Source organism: Balaenoptera ricei, chromosome 11 (genome assembly GCF_028023285.1).
Source record: "Balaenoptera ricei isolate mBalRic1 chromosome 11, mBalRic1.hap2, whole genome shotgun sequence".
Taxonomy (NCBI): Eukaryota; Metazoa; Chordata; class Mammalia; order Artiodactyla; family Balaenopteridae; genus Balaenoptera; species Balaenoptera ricei.
In genome coordinates, this window is record NC_082649.1 from 65,167,988 (window position 1) to 65,189,315 (window position 21,328).

At 47.6% G+C, this 21,328-nt stretch overlaps 1 protein-coding gene across 1 annotated transcript; it reads left to right on the forward strand.

Moving 5' to 3' along the window:
* The first annotated feature begins 659 nt into the window (after positions 1-659).
* On the forward strand, positions 660-9,296 carry CCR9 (C-C motif chemokine receptor 9). The gene is made up of 2 exons (XM_059939430.1): positions 660-680; positions 8,208-9,296. The coding sequence occupies exons 1-2, from the start codon at positions 660-662 to the stop codon at positions 9,294-9,296; spliced, it is 1,110 nt and encodes a 369-aa protein (XP_059795413.1).
* The last annotated feature ends 12,032 nt before the right edge of the window (positions 9,297-21,328 follow it).

A 21,328-nucleotide genomic window follows, 5' to 3' on the forward strand; every position in this document is an offset into this window, starting at 1 on the left:
ATCTCAGCTCGGAGGCCCTCTGCATTAGACAAATACCTTTTCTTTGGTAAACAAACCTAGGACTTCCTTTTCCTGCTGGAGCTGGGGTACAGAGTAAATAGGCCCTGAATTTGTAAACAGAGCACACAGGTAGGTGCTGGGGCACGGGGCCCCTCCTGGAGAGGGACTGATACTGACAGACGCCACCGCACTCCTGTGTTCTTGCCACCCGGTTACCCAGAGGCCCCTCCCCTGCAGAGTCAGCCCAGCGCATTTTTAAGTCACTGCTGTCCTGCCATCTTCTGGAGTCCTTTGGTGGATAAAATGGGGGTAGGTGGCACCTGATAGAGAAGTTGAGTCAAGAGAAAAAGGGCTAAGATTAAAAGGACGTGCTGGGAAGATGTCAAAGCCACAAAGGGCTCTCAAAGGAGAGGTTTCTTTCATTTCTAGGTTAACAACCAAGATGATACTGAAATCTAGACTTGACTTGAAATCTATCTGACTTGACATCAGTATAACACGGACTCTAGCTCTCGCTTGGGATTTTTTTTTTCCATGAGAACAAACAGATTTAATGCTTAATCTCCATCTTTAGGTACTAGTTACTGTTCAGTTAAGAGCCAGTCCTCTTTTTGATTTTTGCCCTCTCTTTCTAGAAGCAAGCTTGCACCTGACCCACCATGGTCCCCACAGAAGTCACAGTGAGTACAGCCACGCCCCTCGGGTTCCTCAAAATGCACTCTATTTTGGGGCCTCTTTTCAGGGAGTGGGAAGGAATCCATTGTGGCGGAAGGATTTCTCTGTGGTTTCCCAGGGTAAGAGCTCTGCTGAGCAGTGCCCAGGACAGGGGGTTGATGCCCAGCACAGGGGGCTCTGCAAACGTGAAGCGCTAGAAGAGCTTTGAGGTATGTGGGAGCACAGAGGAAAATGCTACTTTAGATTTTACTAATAGGTGAGGGTTGTATGATCTTTAGGATGTCTTTGTCCCATGTGTCTGTTCTGAAACTGAGACAAAAGAGGGCAAGAGAGAATCCATTTAGTTTGTTTTTAAAAGACCCACGGTGGGCATGTTAGTTTTGTTTCTTACATAACATTATGTAGCCTTTACAAAAAACACATAATGATATATTATTTCTCTGAAAGAGGAAAAGAGGCCAACAGAAATGAGTGAGTAAAGTCATTATCCAGAGAATTGTTTGTGATTTTATAGTCAAATGTAATTAATTATAGAATCAAATCAAATTCCTATGCTTTTGTTATATTCATAAATGCTCACAAAAATATCTAAAGGTTTTAATTTTGCTTTTCTCAAAGTAAGAATCTGGGTTTTACATGTAGGTATTGAAATCAAACCTTCTTAGTGGAGCTGACAAACTGTCCCTCACAGTACACTGTAGGTTCCCACCATCTGTGGAGATTGGTGGTTGCCACCCCTGATGTCAAATAAGTTATTTATCATATGCTAATGATATTTAGTATTGCATATGTCACTGCATATCCCGTAACAACAACAACAACAAGACAATTATTTTGGACCTGGTGAAGTAACGAGGTAAGTCTCTATTTTTCTAACCAGAATTAGACCCTTAGTTTCTCCTGAGTTAGAATTTGCTCTTCATCCCTGATGCTGGAAACGGGGCTGACACTCTCAGTCATTCGGTTTTATCCTCTGGAATCTTGGAAGATATCCAGACTCTGCAAGGCAGCTCCAGAGAGGAAGAAAAATGCACCCCAGTAATGACCTTTTGTGGTCAAGAGGTGTCCAGCACCACCTACATGGGGACAAGATGGGGTCTCTGTGGCTATGACCCTGGGAAACAGCCATGACGTCCCTGTGGCCACCTTTCTGAGCACTGGCCATGTGCCAGTAACCAGCCAGGGTGCCACTTTCCTGCAGCCTCACGGTAAAGGCAGAGCCATGCTTACAGATGAGGAAACAAGGCTGGGAGAAAGAACGGAAGGTTCCAGGTCTCGTGGCTACAAGGAGGAGGAGCCCTAGAGGGTGCTCTCAGAGTCACGGCTTCACTGGGTTCCCCCCTGTGGGCAAATGTCAACACGCCGAGGTCCAAGCCTCGCTGTGTGGAAGTCTCACTTCCTCGAGGGTGGGGACAGAGCACCTTGGGGCGGTGCCTGCCACCTCCCACTGCTCCTAACGACTCCGCATCCCTCCCTGCCTGTCTCCCTCCCCTCCCATTTCCCGTCTCCTGTCCCCAGACGCCCATCTTGGTACTAAGGAGCAATGAGGGACACAGTTTTTGCCCTCTACCCTGGCCTCTCCCCAGAGGTGGGAATGAGGGGCCTGGAGCTGGGGGAAGGTTTCCAGAGACAACGTGAATCGGTGAGGGAGGCCTCGGAAAGCTCTGGAGACCTTCTTCCTGCTCCAGGAGCTGCACGACGTTCACTGCCTGGGCTGCTGCTTCGGGGCCAACGTTCTCCTGAGGGGAGGAGGACACACCTGCCCGGGCTCGGGGGCCGAGGCCTGTGGGGCAGAGCCTCGCTGGGGGCACCAGCAGGCAGCGCAGGCCCCTTGCCCGGCCGTGCCCTGAGGTTTGCCCCCAGCATCAGGCAGCTCCCGGCTGCTCCGGGCAGAGGAAGCCACAGGGCATCCTCTGGTGCCCAGAATCTTTCCGGGGTTGGGAGTGGGGAGGTAGGGCACCTGACGGCCACTCTGCTTGGGCTCCGTGAGGCCCAGCTCAGGTGCTGGGACCCAGATGCCATGGCTCACGTTTGGTGTGGCCACTTTGACAACATCAGCACATGGAGAGCTGGGCTTTGGGTCAGCAGGGATTAAAAGTGCCCCAGCTTGGGACTGAGGGGCTGGGGGGATGGCTCTGGCCTTGACCTTCCCCCAGTGGCTGAGGGTTTGGGGCAGAACCTTCCGTTCCTTGGGTCTGTCTCCTCCTCTCTAAGATGGTCTCTAACATCTGAACATCATTCTAAAACCTGTTGAGCTTCCAAAAAAATTTTCCAGAGCAGAAACAAAAGCTTACGTGAGGAGAAGGCACCCCATTGCTGAGTTCCAGGCCGGCCACGGGTCACGCTGTGACACATTCTCTCGTCTACTTAGATCTATGACTATAATGCGCTTCTTTTCTTGATCAAAATGCTAAAAATCATCCAAAATAAATGATATAAATCCCCCAATTAAGCAGCCCCCCTGGGAGTAACAGAGCCATCCCACGATGCCGCCCTGTCTAGGGCACCTCTGAGCTGTGGAGCTGCCGTCAGGGCCCTGCACACAGAGGGACCTCCCCTCCCCCCACCCCACCCCCATCCCAGCCTCGAGCTCGACAGGCGAGGCCTGGCGCAGGAGCCATCGACCTCTCTAACATTTTGCTCCAATTCTATTTCCATCACCGAGGCGAATGGTGTCCTTTGGAAGTGGTTTCCTTGCCTGGCATGTACTCTGTGCTCAGTAAATATCGGTCGAATGAGTGAACAAATCACATTATTTATCGGCAAGGAACTAGAAATAAAGAGCTGTTTCTCAAGCCTAGGACGAGCATGCCGTTTTCTTAGGCAGGCAGGGAATGAGATGGCGGCATTTTCACACAAACACCATCCCGGCCAGGTCTGGGCCCTGTCCACCCCAGCGAATCACCACTTCTCCCACTGGAAGAAGATTCTAGATCTGGCTCAGACCTCTGCTCATGGGGGTCCACAGGCTCCGAATAGTGGTCTAGTTGGTAAAGACGTCATGTTTTTAAGAGTGTCTGAGAACAACACAGTTTGCTAAGAAATGCAAGAGAAACCTTAGGTAAGAAGATTTCTAGACATTCTAATATGATGTGGAAGAGAATGGTCAGCCCCTTCAGAGAGCAGGGCCTGGACACTTCCCAGCAATAACAACACCCTGTCTCACTCCGTCTCCACTGCCTGCCTCGTGTTCCATAACAGGCTTGAGGCACCGTACTGGGTGCGTACAACAGAATAGAAAAGAAAGGACATACATTAAAACAGGGTCAGAGGAAATTGACAGAATAGGGAGAAGAGACCAAGAGAAGGAGTTAGAACTTGGGTTTTCAGCCTAAAGCTGTGCTGTCTGGTGAGGTAGCCACGAGCCACGTGGGGCCCGTGAGCACATGAAACGGGGCCACTCCAACTAAGATGCCCCGTGAGTGTAAAATGCACTCCATTCAAATATAGTCTCCGCAACAAAAGGATGTAAAATATTTTGGTAACTTTTACACTGCTTATGTAACGAAAAAATATTTTAGACATACTAGGTTCCAATAAAATACATTATTAAGGTGAATTCCACCTGTCTCTTTTTCACTTCTTTCACTTGGCTACTAGAAAATGCAAAATTAACCCAGAGTTGCCTTATACTCCTATTGGACAGCGTTGGTCGAAGGATCTTATTTGGTTACTATAATTGGGCTACCAGTTTGACTGAGTTTCCCAATTAAAAAGGGAATCCTGATTAAGTCACAAAATTTATATGGTGCATGAGCGAAAAAAAAACACCTCACCTGTTCTTCAGGAGATACGAAAGCCTTTCTTCACTTCTCTTTTATATTTAAATGCCAAATAAATATCTAGGCTAGGTCTTGGTGAGTAGGACACAGAGCTATACGGACAGGCCCTTGGAGGTCCCCTCTCGGGGACCCGAGAGGCTCTCCTCCACGGGGAGCCCCTTAGATGACACCTCGATGCAGACCCCGGGATAAACTCATGGCAGCTTGTGGGAAGTCGTTCTACGCAGTGCTCAGGCCAGGAGGCTCCAGCAGGTGCTCTTGGATGCACGCGAAACCGTGTGGATTTCAGATGCTTACACTGATCTTCTCTCAAGATGTTCTGACCCAGACTTTGAAAACAGCCTTTGTGGGTAGCTTCTCTAGCAAGAGCAGTGTCTCTAGGACTCAGAGAGCAGGGAGGGAGGGAGGAAGGAATGGCTTGGCAACCTCAGAATTCCTCCTGGAAGCCAGGTGCCCCTCATCTGGAAGAGGGGCCCGTCCCTACCTGGAAGGTCAAGGATTAAATGCATGCATGTCCTGTACTCCGCACTGGGTCTGATGTGCACTAGGTGCTCTGACAGTAGGGAATCAAATAAATTGGTAAATAATTGACGTTTACATTTGCTGGAAAATTTTCAAAGGATCCTTGGGTATTTACCTATGAGGCATGGACAAAGCTATGAGCACAAGTCTCGATGCAGGTGGACAGTTTGTCCAGGCTCCCCGTAGCCTGGGACGTGAATTCTTCCTTTGTCATCCTCAAAAAGATGGCCAACGCTTTGAACTTGTAAGGATGATATAGGCTTACCTTGTAGTCTTGATAAAATTCACACAAACCCAGGTTTTTGTGTGTGAATTCAGTCACTCTTAAAATATGTCTGGGGAGTCCCTAACTAAATATAATTCTATGCTGAAGCACTGGTCCTCCAACCCTCACCCAACAAGAAAACGTGCTCCTTGTGCTTCAAGCAGGACACAGTGTCCCCACTCTGGGACACAGTCTTGGGGAGCGGTGGTCATGGGCTCGTTTACCAAGCCATGGAGAAGGCTGGGTCTCCCGGGACACTGGGACTGCTAGGGGTCCCCTCTGTGAGACCCTCTGTGCCACATCTGTGAATGGGGATGCTGTCTGCCTCCCTAACTCACAGCCTTGGGTGAGGCTCATGTGAGAGTCTATTAAAGCTATTTAACCCCTGCAAAATGTAAAAAACCCACCCTCTACGGAGCAGTTTGACGCTTACTCACTGTGGATTCACAGTTGACACCTGCTCATCTGCTTGGCTTTACTGACTTTCCTCCAAAATGTCACCCTCCCAACTTCTTAAATCTCCAGTGATACTTCTGTGGGTCTCTGTGCTCTACATGTTCTTCCTTCCACCTGAAAGTTCTTTCTTTCTTCTCAAAGTCTACTCAAACCCCACCTCTTAGGGGATGCCCTTCCCAGTGGGGCCATTGACGGTGCCTGGCTCCCATGTCCCGCTTTGGCAGAAGTCTCCTGGCATCTTCACTGAAATACGAGTCATCTGTAAGATCTGTCCTCCCAATGATCTGGGCCTGTAGACAACGGCCAAAGCTGGGAGGGAAGTCTTTAAATGTACGCTGAGAATGGGTGAACCAGGCCTGGGGACGAAGCACATTCAAAATGGAGAGCTTTCCTCAGCTCTTCCCAGAAGCGGGCCGTTCCCGGCTGCTGGCTCCTGGATCTGGCCCCCGGGGGTCTCTCTGCAGTAGGACTTTCTCTTGGTCGCACACTAGAGGTGGATCAGGACCAGATTCCAGATTTTCCTAATTGTAGTCCAGGTTACCCTGGGTATCCCCCTGGCACTTCCTGCCGGTCGGGGCCCAAACGGAATGGACCCATCACCTCAGCTCTTGGCACGAGCTTCAGAATTCAGGAGACCACAGCCTCCTGGCGTCTACTGCACCTTATCAGTCCACTCAGTGTGTCCTGATATCTTAATAAGCACTCAGTAAACACACACACACACACACACACACACACACACACACACGACAGGTTCCATGCTCATGTAAGATTAGGAAACATTATTAAACAAAATTCAACAGATTCTGAAGGACTTCTCAGAGCCTTTACTATGCTATCATGCTGTTAAAATAAAACAAGCTCTGCAGGACTTCTCAGAGCCTTTAACATGCTCATGATTATTGTGAATTTCAAAGAAGGTGATATAGTGAGCAGAGATTCTCAACTATTTAACTACTGGTGTTCCACCCAAAACATGGTTTGGGAAATGCTGGTTGAAACTATTAGAAATAGATGGAGATTATAATGTGTGTAGAAGGGGAGCTCCCAGCTAAAAGAAGACTGGTAGAAGATGTTTTATTATTTTGATATGAATAGTTTAATACATAAACTAAATATTTTTACTTATTTATTGGCATTAAATATTTAATATTTAAAACAAAATGAAAACCTAGTGGGGATCTGAGGTTACTTCTAGTCCAAATGCTTCTAGATGAACTGAACAACTGCTGCATTTCTGGAGCAGAAATGAAGGGAGAGATGAGATTTGGCAAGGCGTGTGCCTTGGGGCAAGGGAACGAGAGCTAGTGGTCCCTGGCAGGATTGGGGGTCCTAATGGGGGCCCTAGGAGTGGGGTGCTGGTGGGAAGTGAGAGCATGTGAGAATTTGTAAGTGGAGGCCTTGGAACATGTCAGATACGGGACCGAGTTTCCCCTCCACCAGGCAACCCTCTCCTCCATTCCCTCCATCCCAGGCTTGACTCAAGGGCTCCATCTCCAGCCTTTATTTCCTCTTCCCCCAGCAGGGGTTCTGGGAAGACTTCTGAGCCAGGAACCCATTGAAGCTGTAATGAGGGGGGTGTGTGTGCATGCGCATGAGCACACGCGTGTGCACATTGTGAGGGTGTGTGCGCACGTGTCTGAATGTGTGCATGTATGTGTGTCGGTATGTACATGTGAGTATGTATATTAGTGTAGGCATGTTTGTGTGCACGTGTGTTTGTAAATGTGTGTGTGTGTGTGCTTGTGAGGGCTGGTTTCATGGGTGTGTGACCCCTACTGCTGCACACTTCATGCTTAGAAGTGTCACTTGCTTGATTTAATGCTCTGCTATCTTGAAATTCTTAACAAATTTTGAACAAGGGACCCTGAAATCACGTAGTCTGTCCTGGTCCTTATGTATGTGCGTGTATGTGAGAGTGTATGAATATGTGTGTGTGTGTTCATGTGTGTGCACATGTGTAAGTGGGTGCATGTGTGACTCTTTGGTGCTTCTCAAACAGAGGATCCACAGCTTTCAGAAGACTCAGGGGAACCTGGACCCAGAAAAGTTTAAAAGCCTCTGAGGACCTTTTTGGGAGGGTAGAGTAGAGAGAAGGGACAATCAGAACCATTCACTTAGTTTGATAAAGGTCCGCCCACCAGTGGTCCCAGACCCTCTTTCCCACGCCGTCAGAGTATCTGTCATGCAGCCTGTGACTGTTCCTTTGCTTGAGTGTCTCCTCCCAGAGTAGGTAAGTTCCATGAGAGCAGGAACCATGTCTGACTCTTCAGCATGTACCCATTACCTACCATGTCGTAGGTGCTCAATAAACATTTGTTGAATAAATAAATCATTTACAATCCAAGCAGACGCTCTCAGAATTCCTACTTCCTACACATACATTTCTTTTGTCTTATCACAGACTTTGGGAGTGGAAGGTTCAAGGGCTCCATGCCTCTGACATCATCAGATAGAACCTCCAAAAGCATGCCCTTGACCCAATGCCGTCCTGTGTCTCCTTGCAGAGCCTGATCCCTAATATGGCAGATGACTATAACTATGACACCACGTCTTCCATGGAAGATTATGGGAACTTCAACATCACTGACTTATTCTGTAAGAAAAACCACGTCAGGCAGTTCGCAAGCTACTTCCTTCCACCCTTCTACTGGCTCGTGTTCATCGTGGGGTCCTTGGGCAACAGTCTGGTCATCCTTGTCTACTGGTACTGCACGAGGGTGAAGACCATGACTGACATGTTCCTTTTGAATTTGGCAATCGCTGACCTTCTCTTTCTTGTCACCCTTCCCTTCTGGGCCATTGCCGCCACTGACCAGTGGAAATTCCAGACCTTCATGTGCAGACTGGTCAACAGCATGTACAAGATGAACTTCTACAGCTGTGTGCTGCTGATCACGTGCATCAGCGTGGACAGGTACATCGCCATTGCTCAGGCCACGAGAGCGCAGATGTGGAGGCAGAAAAGGCTTCTGTACAGCAAAATGGTCTGCTTTACTGTCTGGGTGATGGCAGCCGCACTCTGCATCCCGGAACTCCTGTACAGCCAAGTCAAGAAGGAGTATGGGATTGCTCTCTGCACCATGGTTTACCCCAGTGACGAGAGTACCAAACTGAAGTCAGCTGTGTTGACTCTGAAAGTCATCCTGGGGTTCTTCCTCCCTTTTGTGGTCATGGCTTGCTGCTATACCATCATCATTCACACCCTGAAACAAGCCAAGAAGTCATCCAAGCACAAGGCCCTGAAGGTGACCATCACTGTGCTCACTGTCTTCGTCCTATCCCAGTTCCCCCATAACTGCGTTCTGCTGGTGCAGACCATCGATGCCTACAGCACGTTCATCTCCAGCTGTGCTGTCTCCACCAACATTGACATCAGCTTCCAGGTCACTCAAACCATCGCCTTTCTCCACAGTTGCCTGAACCCTGTTCTCTACGTTTTTGTGGGTGAGAGGTTCCGCCGGGATCTTGTGAAGACCCTAAAGAACTTGGGTTGCATCAGCCAGGCTCAGTGGGTTTCATTTACAAGGAGAGAAGGAAGCCTGAAGCTGTCATCTATGTTGCTGGAGACAACCTCGGGAGCTCTTTCCCTCTGAGGGATCTTCTCCTTGAGGTGGATGGTCCTTTTGGAAGTAACAAGAAATACAGCTACGGCTTCCCTTACTGGTAGGGCCAGAGGGAAAGCAGAGAAGGAAAAGGAAGAGAATAAAAGGAAATAAAAAACTCAGAAAGGGATGAATTTGAATAACGTTATACTTTTTGTCAGGATTTGCCAAGCCAGAGTCTTCAAAATTGACTGGCCATCCCAGGGGGCTGCTGATTGGCTCCTGGCTGCAATACCTGCAGTTTTCAAAGGAGGACTAATGAGCAGCATTGCAAGCCTCCCTGGCTTTGCCACTTGCCTGAGCGTTAATGCAGCCGACCTCTGGAGGAGGCTTTGATTTCTCAGTGCACAGTGAATCGCTGTGCCTTCAGTTCTGATGCCACCCCTTCCAAAAGAAGACACAGAAGCACTGGCCACTGCCATAGTCCACAAATGTACAAGGCTTCATGAAAACTCCCATCTTTGGAGAATTTCTACCCTGGTTTTGGGGGCTGATACCATGCCAGGTCTTAGAGATTCCTGCTCTAGAATCTTTCCAAACAACCTCAGATCTAATGCCCTTCTGGTCTCCTTGATCTGTTTTGGGCCAGTGAGGGTCCTTGTTCCTGTTCTGAAGCTATCTGCAGCACCGGTCAGTGAGGCCCTGGGTAACTGACCCTGGGTAACGGACCATACCAGCACGTCATCCGGATTCTGTTGGTTTCCAACCCATTTCTGCCAGAGGTTCTGTGATTTCACACCTGGCTGCCACGCTGATCTGATCAAGGATTCAGCTTGTCCAGTGGTGTCATGGAAGTGGTCCTCTCAGCCCATGCAGGGAGACTAAGAACCTCAGTTGGTGGGAACCTGGCTCCATTATGGGCTCACTGTGTTGAGTGGCTTGTGTGATGGTCCACTCTGTCTGCTCCCTATAAAACGGGCTGGTCCTATTTGCCCTTTTGTTTCTGAGGCCACTGCAAGGATATCTGCTTCCATGCTTCTCTTCTTCATACTGTATAATGCTAACATGTTAAAAAAAAGCTTTCAACTTAGAGATTAGGCTGAAAAAAAGTTAATAGAACTCACCTTTGCTCTGTGTCTTTCTTTTAACTATTTGGCAAATTTATCACATTTAAAATTTTCATTTATTAGAAAAGTGCTTTTTAAATGACTGTTTAAAAACATCCGTTACTTTTCACTTTCTTCACCCTGTCTCTATATTTTAAATGTGTACAATTAGAGATCAAATAGCCGTATCAGAGTGTGAAGAATAAGAGACTAGGATAGGGCAATAACATTTCCAAAATACCATCAAATCATCTTGGTTGACCAATTTTTAATTTCTCCTCTGTTCAAACTTATCTTCCAAGTTTTTCCAGGTTAGTCCAATGGAATTTCCAAGAAGGACAATTCCAGCAGCACCATAAACCATACGAGCTTTGCCACTTGCTCCTGAGGAAGCATCTCATTTTCCCAGCAGGCTGTGAATTGCTGTGGTTTCAGTTCCAAGGCCATCCCTTCCAAAGGGCACACAAAAGCTCTAGACTCTGCCATGGTGTCCATCTTCTCCCCACCCACTTCTAAACTACATGTCAGTGCAAAATAAGGTGAGCAGAAAGTGGGCAGCAACAAGGGGGAGCAAAGGGTAACACAGAGGCTGCGCCAACCCACCCCGAGTGTGGGCAGTTGGTGGCAAATAAGCATTGGCCTGGGACCAGCACAACAACATGGGTCCCGGCACAACAAGAACTGCCTACGGTCAAAGGGAAGGATGACTTCCCCAAGGCAGTCTATGGACGGAGCTGTCTATATGGCCACCTTTTCCAGGAGGAGACCCAGATACCCTTTGAGGAACCTAGAAGAATAAGCAATAGGCATGGGCCAAACCTAAATAACACTGTGCAGTTAAGTGGAAGAACTCAACTGAGTTTGGCTCTTCCATCCCATGCCGTTTTGTTTGTTTGTTTGTTTTTGTTTTTTTTTATACAGCAGGTTCTTATTAGTTATCTATTTTATACATATTAGTGTATACATGTCAATCTTAATCTCCCAATTCATCACACCACCTCCCCCTGTGCTTTCCCCCCTTGGTGTCCATACATTTATTCTGTACACCTGTGTCTCTATTTCTGCCTTGCAAACTGGTTCATCCATACCATTTTTCTAGATTCCACATATATGCGTTAATATGTGATATTTGTTTTTCTCTTTCTGACTTACTTCACTCTGTATGACAGTCTCTAGGTCCATCCACGTCTCTACAAATGACCCAATTTTGTTCCTTTTTATGGTTGCGTAATATTCCATTGTATATACGTACCACATCTTCTTTATCCATTCATCTGTCGATGGGCATTTAGGTTGCTTCCATGACCTGGATATTGTAAATAGTGCCACAATGAACATTGGAGTGCATGTGTCTTTTTGAATTGTGGTTTTCTCTGGGTATAAGCCCAGTAGTGGGATTGCTGAGCCATATGGTAGTTCTATTTTTAGTTTTTTAAGGAAGCTCCATACTGTTCTCCATAGCGGCTGTATAAATTTACATCCCCACCAACAGTGCAAGAGGGTTCCCTTTTCTCCACACCCTCTCCAGCACTTATTGTTTGTAGATTTTCTGATGACGCCCCTTCTAACCAGTGTGAGGTGATACCTCATTGTAGTTTTGATTTGCATTTCTCTAATGATTAGTGATGTTGAGCAGCTTTTCATGTGCCTCTTGGCCATCTGTATGTCTTCTTTGGAGAAATGTCTATTTAGGTCTTCTGTCCACTTTTTGATTGGGTTGTTTGTTTTTTTAATATTGAGCTGCATGAGCTGTTTATATATTTTGGATCCCATGCCATTTTGATACTGTGGTTCTGGTACTATATGTCCTAGGGGTCCCAGTGGAGCTGAGGATTGGGGGAGGGATGGAAGGAGGGAGGGGTGAGCCATGATTACACTTGTTCAATCTACTCCAGCCTAGAGTTACTTAAGGGACACCATGATGGAGACTTAGTAGGAGTTCAGAGGTAGATAAGGCTTTGGTCAGTGTACATTAGTTGAGAAAAAAAAAATGCCAGGGACTGTACTTTTTTCCCCTCTGATTTTTAAGAAAGGAGATGTGGGAACACCACAAGAACTACGAACCCTGCATTGCACCCTAACGCACAATGACCACGCCTAGTTCCAAAGACTTCTTTTAGGACCCGACTGCCACTATTGGACTGTCCCAGTCCTAACGCAGCTTCAATGCAGGATTAAAGACATGCTGCAGCTATATTATATTTTAAAGATTTTAAGTATCCTTTGTTGGCAAATTGCCTTAGTTTTTAAATGACTGCATAAGTAGGACCATTTTATATTCAAATTAAACTAGGTTTTAGTAGCAGATTTATCCTAAGATAAAAACGTTGGAAGAAACAACAAGGGGAAACCCACAAGGAAGCTGTGATCCATTCAACATTTCTATAAAATATGCTGTGTGCGTACTTTTCTGAAATAATGATAAAAGAGGATTATAATATAATTACATTTGACTGGAACTCTATAAATCAGAAAAATCAAGAAACTGAATGAAATGTGATGTGTGTTTATTATAAAAAAGAAATTGCCTTTTCTACTGAAAAACAATTTTTAAAAACTAATCTTAAATCAACACATCACAACATGCACACTCAAGTGGGGATTGCCATTCTGAAGTAGTCAGCTTGCATGACTAGAGATTTGGTCTTTGGCCTGTCTTTCAGGCCTATAGAATCCTCACTTGTTCATTCAGCAAACATTTGTGTGCACACCATGAGCCAGTCCCTTTCTATTCACTGAGGTTATAATGGGAATATGATAGTCCTTTCTGTCAAGATGCTTACATTCTAGCAATATGGGAAAGCCAAGTCTCAGGTGAGACCCACCCCCCCTCGGCTGAGAACCATGAGGCTGGTGTCACTGCATGGCTTATAAGCTGGTTTGTAGATAGTTTCCAGGACAAGCAGCCTCTTTGGGTGAGTGAGCCCTTGGACAACAACTTCGTGTGTGTGTTCCTCATCTGGTCTATGTGCCAAACATACCCCATACACAGTGCCTTGGATATAGCAGATACCCTATGCTGAATGAATAAATTTGTTAAAATTGGTCATTTCTCAAATTTGTACTTCACATATCAGAAATCAGGTGCCGGAAAACTTCCCCCCCAAAATTAGCAACGTTGAGCAACGGGACATTACGTCTATTGGGCAGTAGTGCTGTCCTGTTACCCGCAGCAGCTTGAGAGGAGTTGGTGGTCAAGGAGGGCTGGCTAGAGTGGTACTGGACACCACTGCCTTCCCACGGTCCACTGAGTGGCTCAGACCACCGCCGCCAACCCCTGGAAGAGGCGTGTGGTTATGATTTCCTCCATCTGTCCATAGCGGCTGCTACAAATAGTCCTGTGCAAGGAAGCAACCAGCTCCAGCGAGCTCCTTCCACTGTGACCTGTCAGCCTCACAGAAGGCCATCACCATTGTAGTGTGGCGGTTATGCGGAGTGCTTGTATGATGGGCTTAAACACACAGCAAAACTGCCATGAAGCTTAAACCTTTGGACACCTCCAACTGTCTTTCTGCTTTAATAAATGAAAAGCTGGCACATGTGTTTTGTGGTTGTAATCTTTCAGCAGGTGTGCTTGGTTTTCCAATTCTGAGTTGGCCTCATTGGTTGGAGCTTCCCATGGGTTCCAGGTCAAAGCATCACCCCATGCCACCCCTGGATCTCTGTCCATCAGTGGATTTGACCTCTCTACACTGGAGCTGCTCCTCCTCCTCCTCCACTCTGGTCAGCTTGTCTCAAAGTGAGGTCTGGTCAAGGGGCTCTAAGTGACTTTGAGAAAAGGGAAATAACCAGGGCCGCCAGCACCCACACCTCACACATTTTAGATGCTCCAAACAAATCTCTCTCTTCATTTGACAAATGTTTACTGATTGTTTACTATGTGTGATTAACAAATATTGTGGCTTTAGAATTACCATCACAACCAAGACATGGTGCTTCTGCAACACAGTTTCTTCTGCCCCATTCCATATGGCCCTCCTGTTACAACTGCGGTCTAAGCCCAGCATCCTCTTGGGACATGGAGTGTTTCTCTAGTCAATTCTGTATTATTACTACAGACAACCCAAATAGCTAACATCCCTTTCAATGTTTGTTTTATAAAATCCTATGAAAGACATGCAAATGTGTTTCTCTAAAACGAGACCCTTTATGAGTTCCTCTCCGCTCTTGTACACAGGATAAGTAAAAAATCTCTGTGGTTAATGGAGAGGCACCAACCGGATGTCCTTTCGTGAAATAACTTGTAGGGAACCTGGTCAGCATGTAATCTCCAGCTGCCAGTTCCTTCAGGTCTGCCTCCGCTGCACAGCGCAGCCCTGGTCGGAGCCACGTGACCCAAGGTCCATTCCCCTGCGTCCAGCGCCTGGAAGCGGGTGTACAGGGTGTCAGCCTGTCAGGGGGGCTCTGATGGGCAGCATCTGCTCCAGAGCTTCCTGCCAGGCTGGCAACACCTGTTGGGTTTGCTTCTCAGTTTGACTCCTCCCTCTGCACAATCCTGTCTCCCCCAACTTCCCTTCTTAGTTATTGATCCCTAATAGACATCTCGCCCCCCAAATTCCAGCTCAGCATCTGCTTCTAGAGAAGGCAGCCTGCAACAGTCTTTTCACCAGGGGCTGCCAATTACAAGAGCGCGTTTGAGACCCGCTGGGTAAAGAACACGGTGTGTCCAGAGCTACAGAGAATTCTGTGAGCATCCATCACAGAACTCATCTCAGGAGGCTGGGAGCACGAGCCTGCCTGATCTTAATTCAACCCTCAGCAGACCTTCGTGCACACCAGTGGCCTGCCAGGCCCCGCGGGTACCGGACAGACACAGTCTCCCCTCGTGACCTTTCAGCCGTCATCTCCTGCTTGCTTGCTCTGTGCCAGGTAGACATGGTAACTCACCCCGTTTTACAGATGAAGGGGCTGAGCTTCAGAGATCAGGAATTTGCTGAGCATCATGCCATTAGTAATTGGCAAGGCTAGGACATGACCCTGGGCATGTCTGGCACTCAGGCCTTGGCTTTTGCCCATGATGCTGTCCCGCCTTTCCTGACATGGTCAGACATATCAGCCATTGCTTTGGAGGGTCGACCAACAATTTGCCAAGTACCAGGTTGAGTACCAGGGGATGCAAAGATGGATGGGCACAGCCTTGGCCAGCACTGCTTCATATACCACTGCACACAAACTCTAAATGATGACATGTGACAGCTGAGGCCGTGCTGAGCCCTCCTTCAAAAGTGGGCCATGCGGGAGGACCAGCACAGGACAATGTCATCATCCTCACGGACTCAAGAAGGTTCCTCCCTGCTCCTTCGCCCGGGCTCCCCCCCAAACACATGCAGTTGTGGAGCCTCAAGTTCTTTGTGAAGGAACCACAGATTCCGCTGCAGGTCTGCAGACGTGCAGGTCCAAGGAGACTGCACCCAAATCTGGCCAGACTTCTGGACACTCACCTGTCCTCCTCACCCCACTCTGTCCCCACCTGTCTTTCCTAGCTCCTTTCTCACAAACAGACTAGCCCATCCGCCAGCTGAATGCCACCAAGTGTGGCAATACCACATGGAACAGAAGAATCACCCTGCCAAGCCCTACTCAAACTCCTGACCCATAACATCATGAGATATAATAAAATGGTTATTATTGTTTTAAGCCACTGAGTTTGAGGTAATTCATTATGTAGCAGCTGATAAACAGAATGCTGAGAAGCCAACAATTTCTGGTGTTAGTCTTTCAGAGCCAACACAATAACGTGACCATCCCGGGTGAACCCCCCGGAGCATACGGCAAAGACCCAGCTTTAAAGAAGAGGCTGGACGAGGTATCAGACAGTTCACGCTGCAGTTCTCTAGGTGACTCTGGCTGGATCCCCACCAGTCAAGTTTCCTACCCCGCCTCCTTAGGTCTTTGGTCAAGCACCACTTTCTCCTCCGGGCCTTCCCTGCCCACCCTCAGTCCTCCCCCGCCAGCCCCCCCGCTTTTGTTGTTCTCCACAGCTCTTAGCACCGCCTGATACACAACAACTGTAAACTCCACAGGGTAGGGATTGTTTTTCTGTTCTGTTCATTGCTATTTCCCTAGCACCTACAATAGGCTTCACACATGACAGACAATAAACGTGTGTCAAATGAATCAGTGGTCCCTCCAATTTCAAATATTTGGTTTCATGAAGCACCCATCCTCGTGAAATCCTGTATCTTGGGAAAATACAGCAGTTGACAACAATACTTTAACAACCTCATTCAACAGAAACTTATGGAACATTTTCTACGTGTCAGGCACCGGGCTTAGGTGATGCTGAGCAAAAGCAGACACAGGCCCAGCGCTCAGGAAGCTCGCAGTCCACAGGTGACAGACCCTAATCAGACTGTCACAAAGAGATGCTTTTAAGATGCTAGAAAGTGCGTTACAGGAGGCTCTGACCTACTCTGGGGATGGGGGACAGGGAAGGTCTCCATGAGAAAGTGACATTGAGCTGAGAGCTGAAGGATGAGCAGGAATTACCTACAGGAAGAAGGGGAGGGAGGGTGTACTGGGAGGAGGGAGTGGCATGTGCAAAGGCCCTGTAGCACCCATGCCTGTGCCAGGCTAAGTACTTAGGAAAGTGTCCCTGCCATTGAGTTGGTTCAGGTTATCTCCACTCATGTTCTTTTTTTTTTAAACTCTTTAATTATGGAAATTAAAAAAACTTACATAAATGTAGAGAGAACAGCATAATGAACCTCCACATACCCATCTCCCAGCTTCAACAGTGATCAACATTCTCTCCATTCTTACCCCGCCTACACCACCCACTCTTTTCTTCTTTCTTTCCTTTTCTCTTCACTCTTTGTTTCATTTGCCTCCCTTCCTTCCTTTGCTCCTCCCTTCCCCTCTTTCTTCCTTCACTCCTACCTTTCTCCCTTAGCTCCTTCCTTTATCTTTGCTAGAGTATTTTAAAGCAAATCCAAAACATCACATAAATTCCTTCAAAAATCATGCTCTTATCCTTTCAAAGCTCCAGATATAAACAAATGAATGAATGAATGAATGAATGAATACTGGATGGAAACTTCCTATCTGGCTGGGCCACTCCTTACCAAAGGGACCAAGGGAAGTACAGAGACAGTTGGGAATGAATGAGCAGACTCTAAAAGGTCTCACACTGTGGGCAACACCTTCTCAGTGGGACTAACAATCCAGGGAACTCAGAATACCCTGGGAGACTAACAAATGCAGAGTGAGCCCCAGTACTTTCTCTCGTTCAACTTTTGAACTTTTGAACTTTTTCAACCAGAAACCCTCTAAGGGCCAGAAGAGATCTGACTCACTGAGACAGTGTGGGACCATCAGCTCTAATGCTCATTGGTGTCACTGAGATAGGAAAGTGATCATCACAGTTAAGGAGCTGAAAGAAGACTTTGGCTTCTTTCACTGTTGATTGGAGGTTATGAGCGTGAGGGAGGTCAGACTGGAGAGAAAGGTAGGGGTTTCCTCAGACCCAGATGATGAATTTAGATTTTATTCCACTGTCAGGGATAAGATATTTAAGTGGGAGTGTGACTTGATCTAAATCATGTTTTTAAAGATCTCTAAAGCCCCTGGGTGAAGAAAGGTTGGCAGGGGTTCTGGGAGTGGGAAGGAAAGGGTAGAAGCAGAGAGACCAGTTGGAAGGCTGCTGCTGCAGTTGTTCAGGAAAGAGACGACGGTGGCTGGGCTTAGGGAGATGGTGGCAGAGGTGGTGGAGAGAGGTGGATGACTTTGAGACTCATTCTGGGAGTAGAAGCAACAGGTGCGGGTGAGGGTTGAGAAAAAGGAAGGAATCAAGGATGACTCACGTTTTGAGCTTGAACTTCTGGGCGGTCGGTGGTGCCACCACTGGGGAGGGGAGGATTAGTGGAGAAGAAGCTTGGGGGTAGAAATCAAGAGTTCCATCTAGGGCCATCCAAGTGGAGATGTCACCTAGCTATCCATGCAAGATTGGAGTTCAGAGAAAAGATGCAAATCTGGAGGTCACCCACATGAAGATGACAGTCATGCCCACGGGAAGTGCTAAGATCAAGACAGAGTGGAAAGGATGGGGGCTGAGGGTAGGGCAGGCTGCAGCTCTAGGAACCCACTATTAGAGGCTGGATAGAGGAGGAGCCTGTGTGGGGGACCAAGCAGCGACCACTCAGGTAAGAGAAATGGGAGAGGAGTGCTACCGTGGGAGGCAAGCAAGGGGGGGATCAAGGAGGGGTCAATTGTGTTGAGATGTTTAAAGGTTGGAGGCTGAGGACCGGGAGCATTTCTGTACTTGGCTCCGTAGCGGCTGGCTGTGGCCTTGATGTGAGTGGCTTTTGAGGCCTAATCAAGGCAGATTAGGGCTGGGTGAGAAGCAAATGGGAAGTGAGGATATGGAAAGGGGATGTATAGACAACATTCATGTCAGATCTGCTGTGATGAAGTATAAGGGGTCATCCAATAGAACAATTTTTTTGATACGGTGTTCTCTTTTTGTCTCACTCACATTTAATGAAAGGAGTGATTTTAGAACGCGCCTGTACTCTGTTCAGCTATGTCCCAGTTACTGTTGCCACAAAGCTCAGCAGTATGAAACAATCATTTATTGTGCTCCCCATTTTGAGGGTCAGGAATTTGGAAGGGGATTGGCTGGGCGTGTCTAGCATGAGGCCTCTGGCTGCTGTCAGATGCTGGCTGGGGTTGTGGTCACCTGAAAGCTGCACTGGGAGGGTCAGGCCACTGGGCCGGAAGCTGATCTGCCTGCCAAGTAGGGTGCCAACACATGGTCCCTCAGCACAGGGGTCTCACATAGCAGCTGGCTTCTCCTGAGCAAGGGTCCAAGAGGACCAGGGGGAAGTTGTATGTCTTTTTCTGACCTGGCACCAAAAGTCAGTCACATAGCGTTACTTTGGCTGTTCTCCCCAGTCAGAGCAGTGCCAGGCCAGCCCAGGTTCAATGGGGGAGTGGCCCCAGACCCACCTCTTATGGGAGGAATGTCTAATAACTTTGGGTTGTGTTTCACAACCACCAGAAGCTGCTATTCTGTAAATTAACTTGTCTTCAATGATCCCAACAGCTCAATCCCTCAACTACCTAGCTGACTGATACCCAGAGAGGAGAGGAAAAGGGCTTGGACAAGGTGTATGCAGAGAGCTTTCTTGATAACAACAGCTATCACATTTCTGAGTGGCTCTTTATGGGAAACACTCCATAAGGCCCTTTTTGATCTTATGTGGTTTCCGCAGCATCCTTATGAAGAAGCTACTGTTATGTCTCCCATTTAACAGATAGAGAAAGTGGGGCACAGAGTACCCCCATCGCCGCAAGCCACAGCTAGCAGGTAGTGGTACCAGGAATCCATTCATGCCTTCTTGATACTAGAATCTGACCTCCCAGATACTGCTATACCTTCTCCCCAACTGGAGTTCAAGCACTTTTGTTTCAGTGGTCAACTCCCACCATGGAGCCTAGGAATAGCTCTCTTCTCATGTGGGTAGAGTCAGGATGGTGCGGTGGCCCCAGATGGGTCAGCCCTGAGGTCAGGGGAGCAAGAGGCCTGATCAGATTGTGGCTTGCTCCCAGGCCCTCCCTTTCTGGCTTCATGCGGTCATGCTTACAGGAGCAGTGGCCCTCTGGTCAATGTAGGAAGATATTAACAACTCTTTTATGACTTGAGCTTGGAGGAATTGGGCATTTGGTTGTTTACTGGGAAACTGAGATAACCATAAACTGAGGTGAATTTGTTCTTTTGATAAATTAGTTTTCAAATTTTAAAAGTTAAACTGGCATGCAGTAAAAATAATGCTATGGTACAAAAAGTTATAAGAGAAAAGTAAAAGCCACCATCTCCAAAGCCCCATTTCCACAGGCAGTCATTCTTCAACCCACCCACCTTGAACATGCTCTTTCCTGTGTTTTGCTGTCACAGACAATGTGTCCATGAAGAGTCTTGTGTGTATCTTTGTGCACATGGATGAGTGGATCTGGAGAAGGCCTGTGTTTTCCTGAAGGAGAGTGAGAATCGGGGTGGAGGGGGAAGTGCAAGAAGGGAAGATCGACTGACTCTGCGGTAGAATGATAGCAAAAATGGTCCGAATTCTCCACCCCTTGTCCCCCAAAGCCTTTACAACGTGACCCTGCAGTTCCTCCCATCAAGGAGTCCCTTTCCCTATACGTTGAATCTGGGCTGGCCTGTGACTTGCTTTGGCCAACAGAATGTGTTTGAAGTGAGGCTGTGCGCTTCTGAGACTAGGTCTCCCAAGGCTTGTGTACTCCTTGCTCTCTTGGAAACCTGCCCAGCAGGCATCTGAGCAAGCCTGGGCCACCCTGCTGGGGGAATGGGAGACTGTGAGGAGTAGAGCACAGTCGTCTGGCCAAGGCCATGCTAGCCCAGCCCCAGGTGACCAACCAACTGACCACAGACACGGGAGTGAGCTCAGCCAAGGTCAGTGAGCAGCCAGCCGTCCCAGATGTGAGAGAGCACAGCTGAGATGAGCGGAACGGCCTAGATGACACACAGCTGACGGAGGGCAGACACATCAGCGAGCCTGGCAAGAGTGAGTCCAGAAGACCTTCTAGTCAACCTACAGATGTGTGAGCGAAATAAATGCTTAGTGGTTTAAGCCACTGGTTTTGAGGCTGTTCATTATGCAGTGTTATTGTGACAATAAATAACTGATAAAGCCTCGTGTATGGAAGATGATACACAGTAAGGGTCTGAAGGTCAAGAGCTGCCATAGCATAGCCTGGTATATGGAAGGTTGTTTTTTAATCACTGGAGAATCTATGTTCCAGTGAAATGGTAACGGTTTGGAGAAAACTACTCCCACAGCCGTCTCAGCCTAGTAGTGACATGTTCTCCAAATGGCTCAAACTTATCAGGTTCCCTGGGTCTTTGGTTTCCTCATCTGTAAAAGGTGGCTGACTTATGGCAAGAGCCTATTAAATTATATACGCTATTAATTATGTTATTATTAATAAACCAGTGCTGCAATGAGATGATCTTTCTAT